This window comes from Hypanus sabinus, chromosome 5 (genome assembly GCF_030144855.1).
Source record: "Hypanus sabinus isolate sHypSab1 chromosome 5, sHypSab1.hap1, whole genome shotgun sequence".
In the NCBI taxonomy this organism is placed as follows: domain Eukaryota; kingdom Metazoa; phylum Chordata; class Chondrichthyes; order Myliobatiformes; family Dasyatidae; genus Hypanus; species Hypanus sabinus.
Genome location: NC_082710.1, coordinates 172,095,160 through 172,114,233, shown reverse-complemented (window position 1 = coordinate 172,114,233; position 19,074 = coordinate 172,095,160). Strand labels below are relative to the sequence as shown.

Here is a 19,074-nt window from a genome sequence, read left to right as displayed (position 1 = left end):
TATCTATCATGTATTTCATTGTAATTCTGCTGTGAAGGTAACAGCAGGTGATACTGAACCAGATTCTGATTGATCAGCCTGTTTTTATTATCCAGTTGATACTGAGGAACAAATGCTGGCTGCGTTTATTAGGGGTGTTTAAAGAGGCTGTGAGGCACTTGAACATGCAGAGAACAGGGAGAAGAGCCACGTGCAGGAGGAGGGAATTAGTTTAATTGTGTCTCATTGGCTTAATTAGTTCAGCAGAGCATGTGGGCTGAATGGCCTGTGCTGCTGTGTTCTCACTGCATAAAGCACAAGTGTCTCTTGTTCGACAGCAGATTCCCATCAAAGAGATCAGAACATGGAGATAGGCCCTTCTGCCCATCAAGTCGGCCCTTCTGCCCATCAAGTCTGCACCCAGTTGTGCTCATTCCACTTTTATACCTGCGTTGCCATCAACTCTCTGCAGGTGTTACTAATTGCCCTACACCCTAGGGGCAATCAGTGGCCAGTAGAACATTTAGTGTAGGCCCTGGAGCTCAGTGTTGTGATGCTCTGTATAAACCATCTCCATGATCAATCTAACCTTCTCAGCGCACAACCCTCTACTTTAATTTCATCCATCTGCCTATCTAAGTCCCTGATTTAACTGCCTCCACCACCAACCCCTAGTGGTGCATTCTAGGCACCACTGATTTTTAGCCTTTTTTTGAACCTTGCCTACGCTCAACTTTAATGCCTGGGCGGATTGTGGAAGGGAAGTGACTGTCCACAATATACGCCTCTAATCTTGTACACCTCAATCAACTTGCCCCTCTGCTTCCATTGCTCCAAAGGGTAAAGCCCGAGCTCGCTCAAAGCTCTCAGGATGTGAGAATGAGCCAGAGTACTTGGAAAAAGTTCTCCCAGTTGCAGGCCAGGCACACTCCACCTGAGGTTGGGGTTGAAATCGGTCTGTGGAACAGTGAAATAGTGGCTTTGTCCACTATGCAGACAATCTTGTCGATGTGGTCCTGTTACTCATGCAAATCATAAACGAGATTTTTCAAATGTTACATATTCAGGGCTTCGCACACAATATGGAGGGGTTGTTGAATTGGGCGGAGATCCTTGAGTCTGACTTGTCAGTCCTGCTGAAGGGTCTCGGCCCAAAATGTTGACTCTTTATTCCTGTACATGGATACCTGGCCTGTGGATTTTCTCCAGCCTTTTGTGTGTTACATTGCAAATGGATTGTTCTCCCAGAAAAGTCCTAAGAAGTTACTTTGTATAAAATTGTTTCCCTGGATGGGATGAACAACTTCAAAGTTTAAGGACAAATCTTGTACTGGCATCTTGTAAGCCTCTTTAAATGTATATGAATTTGTATATAAGCAGAACCCTTTGCAAGAAATCAGGCCAATAGTTCTTCATTCCTGGCATCGGGTCTCCAGAAACTTGCCTGATTTTTCTGGAGGAACCTGAATTCCCAGTTTAAGATTACATTTTTTTTAAAAAAGTAAGCTCTTAAAACAATATACAGTTCTGTGTGAGTGAGCTAATGTTCATGTCTTACAGGGATACATGCAGGAAGGACAGTTGCTCTAATTCTTCATGGGATAGGTTTTATCACGCTATTCAGCAGATAGCTGCTGCCGTAGTAATAGAACAAATGAGACCCTGTCAGCCATCTTTTTGCAAATTTTTTTTTTGGCAGCAATAATCTGTTTCCAACAGCTGCTGGGGGAGTTTTTGGTTGTGCCTTGAAGGCCACAGCTGGTTGAAAATGTTGGAAAGTCATTTTTCTCCCAGGCCTTTCTCTAGCCTGTTGCCAGATCTGGTCTCCCTGGACTGCAGCAGTGGTATCAATGGTATCACTTCTCAACCTCTCTAAGCTTCTGCTCACTTCCACCCTCCCCCACCCCCGCTAATGCTCGCTTCCCTGAGCTTTGACCTGGGGCCCAGCTGCTTGTGGCTGATATGCACATCTATATATCAATTCCCCTAATTAGAGTACTGCTTTTCTTTTTAAAAAAATATAGCAGTTTCCCTTTCCAGCAAGCCACGGTGACCGCATTAAATGGGGTGGTGGTGGTGCTGGTTGAGTCTTTGCCTGTTAACTCCACTGACCTCTGGCCTGTTTATGTGGTGGTTTGGCAGTCCTCCTGTGATCTACATCCCAAAGACATGTGAATTAATAAGCTAAATTGTCATGGTATGGTGCCTCTACTTTCTACCTGTTACACCCCTAGTGTTAAAGGCAATGAAGGTCCCCCAAATCTATCCGTATCGAAGGATTCTCTATTGCTGTTCCAGTAATAATTGTTTTTTTGACCACCTGGGGTTGTTAGCCCCGAGCTGAGCCCCCGAACCTGGAGGATCGGTGAACCACAACTTGGTCTGGCCTCTACCCTTTGACCTAGAGAGCCAAGACCCAGACACCTGCCAACAGAGCTCTCCAGATCATTAGTGCAGGCTCGATGGGCAGAAGATCTTCTATCCATGACATAAATCCCAGCAGAATGTTCTGTACTCTTTCCCAACCTTAAACTTTGCATCTACTGGCATGTGGAATGCAGCAGCCAGTGAACTGGAAGAATAGCAGCACCAGAGCATAGCAGTTAGTTCAATGCGATTACAGTGCCAGCAATCCAGGTTTAATTCTGCTGCTGTCTGTAAGGAGCTTGCATATTCTACCTGTGACTGCATAGGCGTCACTCCACCTTCCAAAGACCTACAGGTTACTAGGTTAATTGGTGATGTGGGCCAGAAAGGCCTGCTATTGTGCTGTATCTGTAAATACCTGGAGAACAACTGCATGTCTGTAGATAATGTAATGCTGATTAAGCTGGTAAATATACCTCAGAATGATGGCTCGCTGGTCTGATAATCCAGCAGCCAGACGTTTAAAGTGACCTTGTCCTCCACTTTGGGGGTGAAGCAGACTCCTGTGCACTGGATCAGAAGGAGAGGGTTAATTTGGTAGATTTTGAGGTAAACAGGGAGATGATTAATCTTGTAAGTCACATTTTTTGGCATGTCTGTATGTTATTGCAAATGTTCTCATTATAATTAGAAATTTGATTATTATTATCATACACTGAGAAAAACTAAGTCCCCGAGTCAGTCTTCATCAGGAGATCAGAGGTGGAGAGCTACTTTAAATTCCTCAGCATTATCATTTCAGAGGTCCTCTCCTGGGCCCAGCACCCAAGTGCAATTATGAAGAAAGCATGGCAGTGCCTCTGCTTCCTTAGGAGTTTGTGAATATTCAGCATGACATCTAAAACTTGGCAAGCTTCTAGATGTGTGGTGAGTTCATTCATTGGCTGCATCCCACCTCAACTCCCTTGAAAGGAAAAGTGGATACTCCCCTCCCCACCATTGAGAACATCTACATGGAGCACTGTGACAGGAAAGCAGAGCCCATCATCAAGGACTCTCAACACCTTGGCCATGCTCTCTTCTCACTGCTGCCATAAGGAAGGAGGTCTCAGGATTCAGACCACGAGGTTCAGTAACAGTTATTAGCTCTCAGCCATCAGGCTCTTCAACCAGAGGAGATAACTTCACTTCCCCTATTACTGAACTGTCCTCACAACCTATGGACTCACTTTCAAGGGCCCTGTTCTCTATTGCATGTTTTTCCTTTTTGTATTTGTAGTTTGTCTGTCCTGTTGAATGTAGCCTTTCATTGATTCTACCATGTTTCTCGGATTTTCTGAGTATGCCTGCAAGGAAACGAATCTGTGTTGGATGTAGTGACGTACTTGGACATAAATTTACTTTGAACCTTGAACAAAGAATAGTATTACAGAAGGCAGTGCAGGTTGATAAGGTGCAAGGACCACATTCAGATTTGTTATGTCAAGAGTTCATTTTTATTGTACAAGAAGTCCATTCAAGAGTCTTGTAACAGTAGGACAGAAGCTGTACCTGAGCTTTCAAGCTTTTTGTATCGTTTGCCCAATGGAAGGTGGTAGAAGAGAATGTGTAGGGTGGGTAGCGTCTGATTATGTGGACTCCTATCCTGAGGCAGCCAGCAAATGTAGACAAGGAGGAAAGGCTGGAGTTCATAATGAACTAAGCTGTGTCCCCAGCACCCTCTGCAATTTCTGACAGTCTTGCCAGCACTTTAGCTATACGAAGCTGCTGGTGCATCTGGGTAATGTGTTTTCAATAGTTAGTATGGAAGAGTGACAAGGGGTTTGGTGATGTTGCAGTGACAGGTGTCTTTGTTGTAGGTGGACACTGTGAAGACCATCCTACAAGAGTTGAAGTTACGCATGCTGGAAGTGACTGACGAGGAAGCAACCCTCGATGGCAGTGACGTCTTATTCACAGGTAAGACATTTCAGTCCTTTCCCTTCCATGAAAGCCTTTGACAATTTCCCTTTGTTCTTCCTCTTCCTGTTCTGTGTGCCTCATACAATCTTTAAACATGAACTCCACAGTACAAATATGCCACAGTACAGCTATGTTATAAAGGCAAAACCTCACTGGGCAGCCAGCAGAAGCCACTATCTCAATTCTGTATAAAGTAATCTTAAAAGGATATAATGCTGAGGCTTTGTAATGCATTGACTAAACCACATCTGGAGTGTTGTGAGCAGTTGTATGGATTTATTATGGTCACATGTACCAAGATACAGTGAAGTGCTTGTCTTGCATACTACTTATGCAAGGTCATTGGCTGTATTGACAGAGCTTGATAGGTTCTTAGTTAGACATGGCATCAAAGATTACAGGTAAAAGGTCAAGGAGTGGGGTTAAGAAGGGGGAGAAAAGGCTCAGCCATGATTGAATGGCAGAGCAGACTTGATGGGCCAAATGGCCCAATTCTGCTCCTATATTTTGTATCTTATATAGGCCAAATTTTTACACAGTGCATTGTGCTAGAATGTGCCATGTCATATGATGTAGGCAATCAAGGTCTTTCCATGACTATGATTGTTTTTTGGCAAATCTTTGTATAGAAATGGTTTGCCATTGTCTTCTAGGCAGTGTTTACTACAAGACAAGTGACCCCAGCTATTTTTAATACTCTTCAGAGGTTGTCTGTCTGGTGTCAGTGGTCGTATGACCAGGACTTGTGATGTGCAGCAGCTGCTCATCTGGCCATCCACCACCTTCATATAATGCTGGTCATGAGGAAAAAGGTGCCGCCCCTCACCCAAGGGTAACCTGCAGGCTAGTGGAGGGAAGGATCACCTTGCACCTCCTTTGGTAGAGACATATCTCCACTCCACCTGTAAAATAGTGTTTAATAACTTCCAAAAGTGTGCAATACAGGTAAAGTAAACAAAGTAAGAAGGTAGATTGTAAGGCTAGTATTATCATAAGATCATAAAAGATGGGAGCAGGTTTGGGGCATTTGCCCATTGAGTCTGCTCTGCCATTTCATTATGGCTGATCCATTTTACCTCTTTGCCCCAATCTCCTACCTTTTCCCTGTATGCCTTCTTGCCTGACTAACCGAGAATCTATCAACCTTTACCTTAAATATACCCAATGACTTGGTTTTCACTGCTGCCTGTGGTAACAAATTCCATAGATTCAGCATTCTCCAGTTAAAAAAAATTCCTCCTCCTCCTCCCCATTCTAAAAGGACACCTCTATTCAGAGGCTGTCCCCTCTGGTCTTAAACTCCCCCAACCATAGGAAACATGCACTGTATTCAGGCCTTTCAACATTCAATGAGGTCAGCCTTCATTCTTCTGAATTCCATGTGATTAGAGGCCCAGAGCCATCAAATGCTCCCCGTATGTCAAACCTTTCAATCCTGGAATTACCTTTGTAAACCTTCTCTGCACCCTGTCAGTGTTATGAGTGGAATACTTCCTGGCCTCTGTTTTCTCTTGTATCATGTGTTGCAGTTCCCTGGAACACCTGCAATTACCCTTCCATTGCCCTCTCTGCCTCTCCTTTTTCCCCTCGCCTTTAATTTAATATCTTTTGTTGGTGATTCCTGTTGTGTCTTGACCCCTTTGTTACTTCCTGAGAGCCAAGGATGTGACAGTCAGCACATCCTTTCTTAGATAAGGGAACTAAACTGCTCACAATACCCCAAGTGAGGCCTCACTAGTGCTTTATAAAGCTTCAACATTGCGTCCTTGCTTTTATATTCAAGTCCTATTGAAACGAATGCTAACCTTGCAGATTGCCTTCCTCAATCTGTAAATTAACCTTTAGGGCATCCTGCAAGAGGAATCCTAAATCCCTTTGCACCTCATATTTTTCTATTTTCTCCCATTTAGGAAATAGTCTTCCATTTCTTCTATCAAAGTGCATGACCATTATTCCATCTGTCACTGCTTTGGCCATTCTGCTAATATGTCTAAGCCCTTCTGTAGCTTTTCTGCTTCCTCACATTTACCTGCCCCTCCACCTATCTTCACATCATCTGCAAACTTTGCAACAAAGCCATCAATTCTGCCATCCAACTCAATAACCTATAATGTCGAAAGAAGCAATTCCAACACAGACACGCTGTAAAATACTAATCACTGGCAGTCAACCAGGAAAATACTCCCTTTATTCCCACTCTTTGCCTTATGCCAATCAACCAATGGTCTATTCGTGCTAGAATCTTTCCTGTAATATCATAAGCTCTTATTAAGCAGCCCCATGTGTGGCAACTTGTCAAAATCCAAGTACACATTATCCATTGATTCCCCTTTGTTTATCCTGCTTGTTGTTTTTTCAAAGAATTCCAACAGCTTTGTCAGGGAAGATTTTCCTTTAAGGAAACCATGCTGATGACATCCTATTTTTTTTTCATGTGCCTCCAATTATGCTGAGACCACATCCTTAACAAAAGACTCCAACATCTTCCCAACTACTGAGATCAGACTGACTGGCCTATAGTTTCCTTCTGTTTATCTCCCTTCTTGAAGAATGGAATGATATTTTCAATTTTCTATTTCTCCTGAGCCATACCAGAATCAAATGATTCTTGAAGAATTTTAACTAATGTCTCCACAATCTCTTCAGACACCTCTTTCTGAACCTGGGGTGTACACTATCTGGTCCAGGTGATTTATCTACCTTCAGACTTTTCAGTTTCCCAACAACCTTCTCCCTTGTAATAACACCTCACACCCCCTGATAATCCTGAACTTCCCACCATACTGTTACCCTTCTACAGTGAAGGGTGATGCAAAACACTTATAAAGTTCATCTGCCATTTCCTAGTTACCCATTTCTACCTCTCCAGTGTCATTTTCCAGCAGCCCAATATTCACTCTTGCCTCTGTTTATATATTTGAAGAAACTTTTGATAACCATGATATTATTGGCTCTGTATTCCATCCTTTCCTTTATGACTTTTCAGTAGCTTTCTGTTTGTTTTTAAAAGCTTCCCAATCCTCTAACTACTTATTGATATTTGCTCTAATATATGCTGAAATGGTTGATGTATGAGGAGCATTTGATGGCTCTGGGCCTGTATTTGTTGGAGTTGAGAACAATTGGAGGGAGGCCTCACCTGAAACTTATTGAACATTGAATCAGAATCAGACTTTAATCGCCAAGTACCTGTACACATACAAGGAAGTTACTTCCAGCAGATGTTGTCTCTCTGCTCATAACAGATGATAAATATAAATGAAAATATTGGTACAGTGAATGCGGAGAGGATGCTTCCAATAGTGGGAGAGTCTACGACCGTGGTGGGAGTGGTGGGATTCATTTCCACTAACAGCTTTGGAGGCCAAATCATTGGGTGTATTTAAAGCAGAGCTTGATGAGAAATTAGAAATGGTGTCAGAAGTTTTGGGGAGAAGGCAGGAGACTGAGTTTGAGGGAACAATAAGTTACCCATATCAAATGGCAGAGCAGATTTGATTATCCAAATGGCCTAATTCTACTCCGATGTTTTGTGGTATAACCTGGTTTGGTTTTGATCTCTTGTGTAGGCTGAACACAGGTTACATAATTTTTCCAGTGACAGTGTGAACTTCCTCTTCAAAGGCATGCAGGTTGGGTTAATTGACCACTGTAAATTGACCCTCCAGAGTAGGTGAGAATCCTAAGCGATGTGGGGAAAATAAACAATGGTATTAGATAAACATGCAAATTAATGTTTGGTACAGACACGTAACATAGAATTGGACCCTTTAGCCTACTATGTCTATGCCAAATTTTTCCCTCACCATTGTCAATTCCAGTTGCCCTTTATGTGGCAAAACATCATCTGGTAGAAGAAATCCAGATCCATAATTCATTGAAAGTGGACTCAGAGGCAGATAAGATCACAAGCAGCTTTTGACACATTGGCCTTCATAGATCAAAGTATTGAGTACTGGAATTTGGCATGTGATGTTGAAATTGTAAAGGATGGTGATGTTTAGTTTGGAGTATTGTGTGCAGTTCCAGTCACGTGCTTATAGGAAAGATATCAATATGCTTGAAAGAATGAAGGATTTGATGATCTAAATTATAGGAAAACGTTAATTATGTTAGGACTTCATTCCCTGAAGCTGTGGAAAGCGAGGAGAGATCTGATAGTATATGAAACTGAGCGGTCTGGTAGGGTGAATGCATTCAGGGTCCTCCCTTCAGGTTGGCTGAGAATAGAACCAGGTCACAGGTTTAGGATGCAAGGTGAAATATTCAAGGGGAGTCTGAGGAGGAACTTGGAGGGTGGTAAAAGTGTGGAATGAGAAGCCAGTGGAAGTAGTAGATATGGATTCAATTGTAACATTTTAAGTTTGGACAGACATCATAGTGGTTTGGCAGATATTTCAAAGTGGAAGGTCGGGTCAGATGAGCTGTCCCTGAGCTGTTCTGGTGAACCAGAATTCTACATTATTAGTGATTTATTGGTGTTGTCCTAATTGGGCATGGTGAAGCCTCTTTCTGCTGGTTGGGGAGGTGACATTGTTCTCCATCATGACAACTGTTAAGTGCCAGCCCATTTAATTGCCTTTGCTTCCCTGGCTTATCCGATGCCAACATCATGCTTGCTGCAATTAGTATCCTTTGTGTATGTGCAGACTTTCCTATTCTGTGCTTTCATTGCTGGGCCACCCCACCTGCCAGTTGGTGGGAATTGATGACAGGAGTTGCAGATGAGATTCGCTTTCTCCAACCCCTCCCCACTTTGGAAGCATTTATTTTCATGGGGTTTGGGGGGTTTCTACTAGGGCCGGCCACTCAGCAGACATGGGCCATTGGATGAAAATCTGCATACTCTGATTTTGCTCTACTTGGCTCAAATCCCAGACCTCCAGGCTTGTTTGTACAGTACTGTAAATGAACTTTTTATCCCTGTCTGCCTGGGGTACTTATCCAACTTACTTTCCCCTATTATGGGATTTGGGGGGAGTGGCCACAGCTTGGCCAATGGCCAACATGCAGTGCATGCCAAATGTAAATGACCTTTCATATTGAAGTTTCATCACTGGGATGTGAAGCTCGTCCTTTCACAAGCAGTGAATGAAACTGGATCTGTATATAGAAATGTATAAAATTTGGGAGGCAGCCAGTAGACAGTTGGTCTTTTGCTCTACTAGATGGCATAATGTGTGAGGAGGGCAGTTTAAACGAGATTTCAAAGATCTTTTTTTAAAGTGATATATATCTGTGATGGAGATGTCTGTACTAAAGGAAATGTAAGGTGCTCCTTCCCTCTACTAGCCCTGCAGGTCACCTTTGGGCAAGGTGTAGCACCTGTTTACCCCCACCCCCCCACCACCACCGCCCAATCAGGGTCAGCTTAAGCCATGGGAGCAGGTGCTAAATGGTCATGTGATATGCACCAACTGTTCATAAATCTTGCTTGTGTGACCACTGATGCTGGGCAGACGATCTCTGAAGAGTATTGAGGAGGTCACCCATCTTGTAAAGACACTGCCCAGAAGAAGACAATGGTAAACCACTCCTGTAGGGAAAAACTTGCCAAGGACAATCATGGTCATGGATAGATCATGATCACCTACATCATTTGACATGGCACATAATGATGCATATAGGACAGTGCAGAAATGGTGGAAACCTGTGCTATTGCACTGTTCCCAAAAGCCTTCAGACACAATAAGAAGCGTGGAATTGAGGGACACGATGCTGGAGGAACTTAATAGGTCAGGCAGCCTCTACGGAGAGGAAATGTCAACTGTTAATTCCCCTCCATAGATACTGCCTGACCCAAGTTCCTCCAGCACTTTGTGTAGTGGTCAGAATGTCCAGCATCTTGTGTCAATGAGTTGAGAGATAAAAAAACATGTAGCTGCTTTTTAAATTGGCATCGTATTTGATACTGACATTGTAGGGCTGAAGCACTTTTTATCCCATTTAAAATAAAGTATTTTTCTATGAGAGAATGCAAGGTCAATGGTTCAACAAACAAGCCTCTACTGGTATTCAGCAGATCAGACAGATGTCCTGGACATAAATGAAGAGCTGAAGTTTCACGATGAGACCTTCATCTGACTTGAACTAAAATGGTGACTGTCCATTCTCCTCCAGAGATGCTGCCTGACCTGCTGCCTTCCTCCAGTATCTTTCTATGCTCCATGTTCCTGTACCTGCCATCTCGTGTTCTCTAGATTCTTGGAAGACATTACTGTACACTTTGAGATGTTTCTATGCGTGGTAGAATCTTGTATTTACACATTTGGGTATCTTTCAGATACAGTAGCTTCCAGTATCTTTCTTTGCTCTAGATTCCAGCATCTGCCATCTCGAGTCCTCAAGACCCCTAGTAGACCTGACAGGGTAAACTTTGAGATAGTTCTGATAGAGAAGGGGTTCCCAACCTTGTTTTTTAATGACATGGACCTTTATCATTAACCACGGAGGTCTGTGGACCCATGGTTGGGAACCTCTGCACTTGAGGGAGAATCTTTTAGTTGCACAATTAAGGCACGATCATTCATAAATGAGGTGTATTGAAACTTGGAGAATTCCTGATATTCAATGCATTCTGAGCTAATGGAAGCAGAATCACATGTTATTCCAATAGCTGTTGGATAAATTTGACAGATGATACAAGCATAGAAAACCTACAGCACAATACAGCCCTTCAGCCCACAAAGCTGTGCTGAACATGTCCTTAGAACTACCTAGGCTTACCCATAGCTCCATGTACCTATCCAAGTGTTTCTTAAAAGACCCTAATGTTTCCACCTCCACTGCTGCTGGCAGCCCATTCCATGCGCTCACCACTTTTTAAAAAAAAAACCTTACCTCTGATATCTCCCCTGTACCTTCTTCCAAGCACCTTAAAACTATGCACTCTCCTGCTAGCCATTTCAGCCCTGGGGGATAAAGCCTCTGACTCTCACACGATCAATGTCTCTCATTATCTTGTCACACCTCTATCAGGTCGCCTCTCATCCTCTGTCGCTCCAAGAAGGAAAATCCGATTTCACTCAACCTATTCTCATATGGCATGCTCCCCAATCCAGGCAACATCCTTGTAAATCTCCTCTGCACCCTTTCTATGGTTTTCACATCCTTGTTGTAGTGAGGTGACCAGAACTGAGCACAGTATTCCATGTGGGGTCTGACCAGGGAATGGAATGATGGAATTGAAGGTTATGGAACTGGAACAGAAGAGTTGAGGCTTGGGACAGATCAGCCATCATTCTGTTGAATAGTAAGTCAGGCTTGAGGGACTGAGCGGACTACTTCTATTTTGTGTTAACTGTGCTAGTTAAGGCTGTTAAGTCTTAGTGACTTTAATATCTATTCAAGTTGACATTTTTTAATCTTTTTCCCCCACCCCTCCCACCCCCCCCCACAAAATTTCTGTTTCAGGACGTGAATTCTTTGTTGGGATCTCAAAATGGACTAATCATAAAGGAGCAAGATTTGTTGCAGAGGCTTTTAAGGTGAGGCAAGGGGCATAATTTCATATCACAATGTCTGGGTCAAGAGGGGGAAGAGGATGGACGAGTGCCAGAATGGGCAATGCAGAGAGGGAAGGATACCACGTTCTGACCATGAAGCCCTTCCACAAATATAGGACTGGAGTAGCACAAAATGGCAAAATCTTAAATGAAAACTTTGGGACATGTTGTGAGGAGAAAACGGGCAAAGGGATGATCTTGGGAGAGTAACACCTCAATGTCTCTCCAAGCTGATGACATGTACAGCGATTTCTCCAACTTCCACTAATTTCTTTCTTGCCCTCTCCCCAACTCTTTTCCATTATCCTCTGGCTCCCCTCTCACCACTTCTCCTCGCCTTCTCTCTTACCCTTTCTTCTTCTCTTACCTTTTCTCCTCGTCTGCCTATCACCTCTCCCTTCTCCCATTATCCTCTATCAGATGCCTTCTTCAGCCCTTTACCTTTCACACCTGTCACCTCCCAACTTCTCACCACTTCGTCTTCCCTCTCCCACCCACTTATTCCTTGATAGGCAATACCTATCTATCACCCGCCAGCTTCATACCCCAGCTCCCATCTTATTCTTCCTTCCCTTTCAGTCCTGATGAGGGGTCTCAGCCCAAAACATTGGCTGTTTATTCCTCTCCAAAGATGCTGCCTGACATGCTGAGTTCCTTCAGCACTTTTGTGTGCTACTTGATTATATATCAATAAATTAGAGAGAGTGCAGAGACGATTTACTAGGATGTTTTCTGGGTTTTAGCACTTAAGTTACAGGGAAAGGTTGAACAAGTTAGGTCTCTATTCATTGGAGCGTAGAAGGTTGAGGGGGGATTTGATCGAGGTAATTAAAATTTTGAGAGGGATAGATAGAGTTGACGTGAATAGGCTGTTTCCATTGAGAGTAGGGGAGATTCAAACGAGAGGACATGATTTGAGAGTTAGGGGGCAGAAGTTTAAGGGAAACACAAGGGGGTATTTCTTTACTCAGAGAGTGCTAGCTGTGTGGAATGAGCTTCCTGTAGAAGTATTAGAGGCCAGTTCAGTTGTGTCATTTAAGGTAAAATTGGATAGGTATATGGACAGGAAAGGAGTGGAGGGTTATGGGCTGAGTGCGGGCAGGTGGGACTAGGTGAGATTAAGAGTTCGGCACGGACTAGGAGGGCCGAGATGGCCTGTTTCCATGCTGTGATTGTTGTATGGTTATAGCTTCCTCTTGGGTGCATCTGACCTGGCTGGATATGAATCTACTGTCGGTTAAATGCGGCTTGAATTTTTTTTTTCAAGATGCATCTAATCTAGAGAAGAATGTTACTCTGGGCTAGCTTCAGGCAGATTGCATTGGTTTAAGGTGACATCACCACTCAGCAGATAGCTGGGAATGGTCAGTGATGCTGGGCTTGAGGGGAGCAGCTGCAACCCACAGCAATATAAATCAGTCCTAGTTTGGAACTGGGCATCACGATGCATTATGTAAGTTTTCCACCTGGAAAAGCAGGCATTGAAGTTGTACATCTCCCTAAACATCTGCACATTCTCTTCCAAGTCCTTCTCCCTCCTGACTTGGAAATTGCCAGTCTTTTGGTTCTAAAGTGTTACTGTATTTGGGAAAAGAAATGAAATCTGTAGTCTATTTGAAGATTGTTTGCAATGATTTTATCACCTAATGGACTGATCTGTGTGATCTGAGAGATCTTGTGTATTTCATTTAGAATTTATTTAAATCTTGCATACGTCGTACAATGCGAGGGAGTAAAAAAATCTTTGCATTATGACTCCATTGCAATGTACAGACATGTAGAAAGAAGCTGTCCTGTAGCCTGTTGGTCCTGGCTTTAATGCTGCAGTACCATTTGCCAGACAGAAGCAGCTGAAAAAGTTTATGGTTGGGTGATCTTCCAGGCCTTCCTTCTGCACCTGCTGCTATAAATAACCTCATTGGAACAAAGTTCATATCCACAGATGTGCTGGGCTGTCTGTACTACTCTCTGCAGTGCCCAGTGATCAGGGGTGCCCCTTGTACCAGGCAGTGATATAGCCAGTCAGTATGCTTTCAATGGTGCCCCTGTAGAAGGTCTTGAGGATTTAGGGGCCAATACCAAATTTCTTCAGTTGCCCGAGGTGGAAGAGATGATGTTGTGCTTTTTTTGCCACAAAGCCAGTGTGTACAGTCCAGGTGAGGTCATTGGTGATGCGTGTTCCGAGGAACTTGAAACTACTCAGCCTCTCAGCTGCAGTCCCATTGATGTTGGTCGAGGCGCGCCTGTCTCAGTTCCTCCTGTCATCCACAATTGGCTCTTTTGTTTTTTGGACACTGAGGGAGAGGTTATCATCCTGGCACCACTGTCAGGGTGTCAACCTCTACTCTGTAGGCCATCTCATTACTGCTAGAAATGAGGCCAATCAAAGTCAATTCATCTGGGAGTTTGATCAGCAGATTGGAGCTGTATGTGGCAGTACAGTCGTGGGTGTAAAGGATCACAAACTACTTGGGACCTGGGTAGAAAGCCTTAACTGGATCTTGGAAATGGGCAGCCAGATTGCTTCCATAAAAAGCAATGTGACACTGAAGTGATCACTCATGGGGTGGGGGGCGGGTGGGGGGAGACGTGTGGGGAGCTCCTTTCTCCAGTATCGCAGTATTGGTATATGCCATTTTACAACGTGTAGATTTTACAGCATTAATGACTCATCCACACACTGAGATTAACGGCACCATGTTTAACCCATTATTTCCCCATTACCTTCACTTCTCTGCTGCACTACTTTATGAAGTTCTCAAGCCTGAGTAACCCACAGCACCAGTGGAACTCAGTAAGTCGGGCAGAATCTATGAAGAGGAATAAACAGTCAAAGTTTCAGGCAGAGTCCCTTCATGATTTTTTACCCCTAAACATTGCCTAACCTGAGTGTTTCGGCATTTCTTGAGTTTTATGGATATTTTTGAGGATAACTATTCTGCCCAGTGTTGCTGGGTGATGTTTTCCAAAGTCTCACTTGAAGGACTGCTGTGGATCTTGCCTGGTAAGATTCCTCAACAGTGCAACACTGTCAGTATTGCAAAAATATTTGATATTGGGCATTGGCCTTGAAAGTAGGTTTCCAACTTAAATTTTGGTGTGCAGCAGACCCAAAGACCCACTCTTCTGTCTGTTGGTATCTTCAGGATTTCACGGTGTCTGAGGTGCGCATCCCTGAGCCTCATCATCTCAAGAGCTTCTGCAGCATGGGTGGTCCCAGCACGATTGTTGTTGGGAGTAGTGACCTTGCTCGAAAGACCATCAAGGTAAGCCAGGTCAGAGGGGGTGGGCACTGCTGTATGCACTCTGGCAATATCCACCCTTCCCTTTCTTCCCCCAGTACAACAATAAATCTGAACTTTTAATCCCCAGATTCAGGAATATAATGTCCTTCAAGAGATTATTGAGTAGCTTTATTTCTGACATTTGCATCAAAACACAGTGAAGTACAGTGTTTTGCATCAGAAACCAACACAGTTCAAAGATCATGCTGAGGGCATTGTACAAGCGTCTTCATGCTTCCAGCACCAGCATAACATTTCCAAAATACCCTAAGCCTACTGTTTGCTTCTGGAATGTGGGAAGAAACCAGAGCATCAGGAGGAAACCCACATGGTCATGTAGAACGTGCGAACTCCTTGTAGACCGTAACAGGAATCAAAACCTGATCAGTGATTGGGGATGCTGTAAACCGATTGCACAATCTGCTACAGTACCAGGTGCTACAGTGTCACCCTTGCATTAGCTCACCCATAGCACATCCTGATGTGGTTGGCACTGTAGTTAATTGCAGTGAGAGTTTGATTTCTGGTTGTCCATCTCCACCCTTTTCCTGGATGCTTGTGCATCTAGCTTCCAATTAGGAATCATCAGATGCTTGTAAATGAGACATGCTGCAACCTGGCTTCTGTACTCCCTCTTTTAGTGAGGGGTACAGAAATAAGAGTCATCCTGTGCTTAGTGGCCCATTGACCATCCTGAACATTTGCCCCCTCTGGTGCTCCCACTGCAATGTGTGTTGCCCATTAAAATGTACTGCATTGGGGGACAAGAGCGGAATGTGAGGAGAGTAAAATGAGGTTTGTGTCAATGGGTTTTGATTGTTAGTCAGACTTGATGGGCCAAAGAGACCCATGCTGGAGGACTCACAGAAACAGTATGTCTCAATATGACTCTCAAACCCTGTGATCTCCTAGAATGAGGGTAATAAACCAAGGAGAGCCACTGTCTACAGATTCTTCAAGTTCTACATCAATATGACTTGGAATACACTCGGTGCCCATGTTATTAGGTAATGTAGTGTGGTCCGCTGCTACTGTAGCCCATTCAGTTTAAAGTTCATGTTGGGCATTCAGGGATGCTCTTCTGCACACCAGTTGTACCACATGGATATTTGAGTTACTATCACCCCCTTGTCAGCTTGAATCCGATCTCACTAACAAGGTGCTTTTGCCCACAAAACTGCCATTCACTGGATTTTATTTTTGTTTTACACACCGTTTTCTGTAAGCGCTAGAAACCTTGTGGAAAATCCCTGGAGATCAGCAATTTCTGAGATACTCAAATCACCCCATCTGGCACCGAAGTTCATTCCACTGTCAAAGTCACATCACCTCCCAACACATTCTGATATGTGGTCTGAACAACTGCACCTTTTCATGAGTGAATGCTTTTATGCATTGAGTTGCTGCCACAGGACTGGCTGATTAGATATTTGCATTAAAGTGGCCACTGAGCATATATCATCACTGGGTCTAAACTTTGGAAACTGTCTTCCCAATAGTCCTGAGAACCTTCACCTTGGGGCTTGCAAGACTGAGACATAGAGTAGACCGATATCTTCCCTGCCCCCAACTCCCTCACCTCCATGGTTGAAATATCTAATACTGGAGGGCATGCATTGAGGTAAGAGGGAACAGGTTCAAAGGCAGAAGGGATTAGTTTAGTTGAGCATTGAGTTGTTTCAGCACAAGATGGACCGAAGGGCCTGTTGTAATGCCGTTCTGTTCCAGCTCATGCCTCGAGTTCAATTAGGGGATGAGAAATAAATGCTGGTGGGAGGCCAAAATGAATATCTTGAGGGGAATGTACAGGAAACTTGGAGCATGCCCTGGATATTTGGCAGGATGGTTTACTGTGACTCCTGGCCCAGGAGAGGAAAGAATCCCTGCTGTGTTCTTTCTGGCAGGCAATGGAGCAACTGACAGACTTCACCTATGAAAAACTGACTGTGACGGATGACGCTGCAGCCAACTGCATCTACGTGCGGGTCGCTAACAAGTTTGATACGCTGGTGCATCGGTCGGCCGAGGAATTTCCAGAAAGCTCTGCAGTAAGTGGGTGTATTTATGTGACCCCTCTGGGCTCTTCTTCCATCCACTGTCTGGGGCTGGGTGGGCGGAGGTGATCATGGAGGGTGTATCAAAGCCTGCTGTTACTGAGCTGTGGATGAGCAGCAGTGTCCAATCACCATGACTTCTGTTGCCAAGCTGACCTGTTGTGTAGAAGGCATATGGCATGCTTGCCTTTAGTTGAGGCACTGGGTTCAAGAGTCTAAGTTATTCTGCAGATCTGTAAAACTAGTTTTACAAACTCTGGGCTACGTCTGGAATATTACATTCAATGCTGGTCACCCCACTATAGCAAGAGTGTGGAAGCTTTTGGAGAGGATGCAGGATGCCATCAGAATTCACATGTGCTGTAAGGAGAGGCTGGACAAACTTGGGCTGTTCTTTCTCCAGATTGGCAGAGGCTGAAGAGAGACCTTGACAGGTTTATAAGCTTGAGGTACAAATGCAGCAGAGTCTTTCCTGCAGGATTGTAATCTCTCATTCCAGAGGGCATTCATTGCAGATTCAAAGGAGATGTGTGAGTGCCTGTCCTGGACTGCACTACCAGAGACAAGAATGGAAGAATTAAAGTTTCTTAAATATGCTCATGAACATGCAGAGAATGGAGGGATAAGTATATTGTAGAGGTAGAAAGGATTGGGAATGGGCTTCGGTCCAGTCTTTTGCCAACTAATTGAGTGCCTGACTATGTTGTAGTGCTCTCTGTCATTTGTACCGTTCACTGTTGAATGTTAAGTCTGTGAGCTGGACAGTTTGTATCCCTGCTATGACGACCTTAGGAGCTCATGAACTTACCATTCCTGACACTTCAGTTACTGACTGTCAATAGCGTTGCAGATGCTGCCAATCAGAAACAAATGAAAATACATAGCACGTCAGGCAGGTCCTGTGGGGGAAATCTAATCTTTTCAATCTGTCTGAACTCGGTGTCCAGGCCCCATTCTCTCCCATTGTCCTGGTACTTGTTGAGCAGTAATTCCCCACCATTGGCTGCATTCTGCATGCCTGATTGTGGTTTTTACAGCTGGTTTCCACAGCTGAAATTCTGGCTTGATGAGCATCCTTGATTATTAGTGGTTCTTTCATAAGTGGAGAAAATTGCCGTGCATTCACGGACTATACCTATCACGATTTTGTGCACCTTTTAAGTCACCACATAATTTCCAAGGTATGAATTCCCAGCATGCCCAGCTTTCCTCTGTAACTGAGCTGCCTGGTAACAATCTCACCTCTCCAGCTTGTTGGCATCTCTCCTATCTAAAACTGTATATAACACTCCATGTGACTTCACCAGCATTGTGGACAACTGCAACATGATGTCCCACTTCCTATACTCAATGCCTTGACTGAAGGCCAGTGTGCCAGATGCTGCCTTCGCTACCCTGTCTACAAGTGATGTCACTTTTGGGAGCCACCTCAAAAGTTGCTTTTCCTCAGTCAGTTAATCTGGTGAACCATTTTAGTGATCTACCCTCTGACTGAGCAACCTTGCAACAATAATTTCCTTCGGGAGAGAAAGTTTTATCTTATTACTTCCGTCACGATACTGTAAACACCTAAAACTGCTTTTTAATAGGTTCAATTTAATGTTGGAAATGTATACAATATACATCCTGAAATTCTTTTTTTCCACAAACATCCACAAAAAACAGACAAGTGCCCCAAAGAATGAACACTAGTTAAATGTTAGTACCCCAAAGCTCCCCCATGCATAAACAGCAGCAAAGCAACGAAAACCCACCCCCACCAGCAAAAAATCATTAGCACCCTCCACCGAGCACACAAGCATGTAGCAAAGCATCAATAAAGGCACAGACTTGCAGTATCCCGAAGACCCAGTAATTCGACGTACCATAGGCTTTCTCTTCCTCACAAGGGGGGAGAAAAGGTGCCCCGTTTCACAGCTAGAG

At 43.9% G+C, this 19,074-nt stretch overlaps 1 protein-coding gene across 1 annotated transcript in view; it reads left to right on the top strand.

Moving 5' to 3' along the window:
* ddah2 (dimethylarginine dimethylaminohydrolase 2) overlaps nt 1–19,074 on the top strand; it is a 66,129-nt gene that overhangs the window by 38,644 nt on the left and 8,411 nt on the right. Inside the window, exons 2-5 of the mRNA XM_059970906.1 lie at nt 4,206–4,305; nt 11,722–11,795; nt 14,960–15,079; nt 17,002–17,145. Coding sequence (XP_059826889.1) covers nt 4,206–4,305; nt 11,722–11,795; nt 14,960–15,079; nt 17,002–17,145 — 438 coding nt within the window. The remainder of the gene's footprint in view (nt 1–4,205; nt 4,306–11,721; nt 11,796–14,959; nt 15,080–17,001; nt 17,146–19,074) is intronic.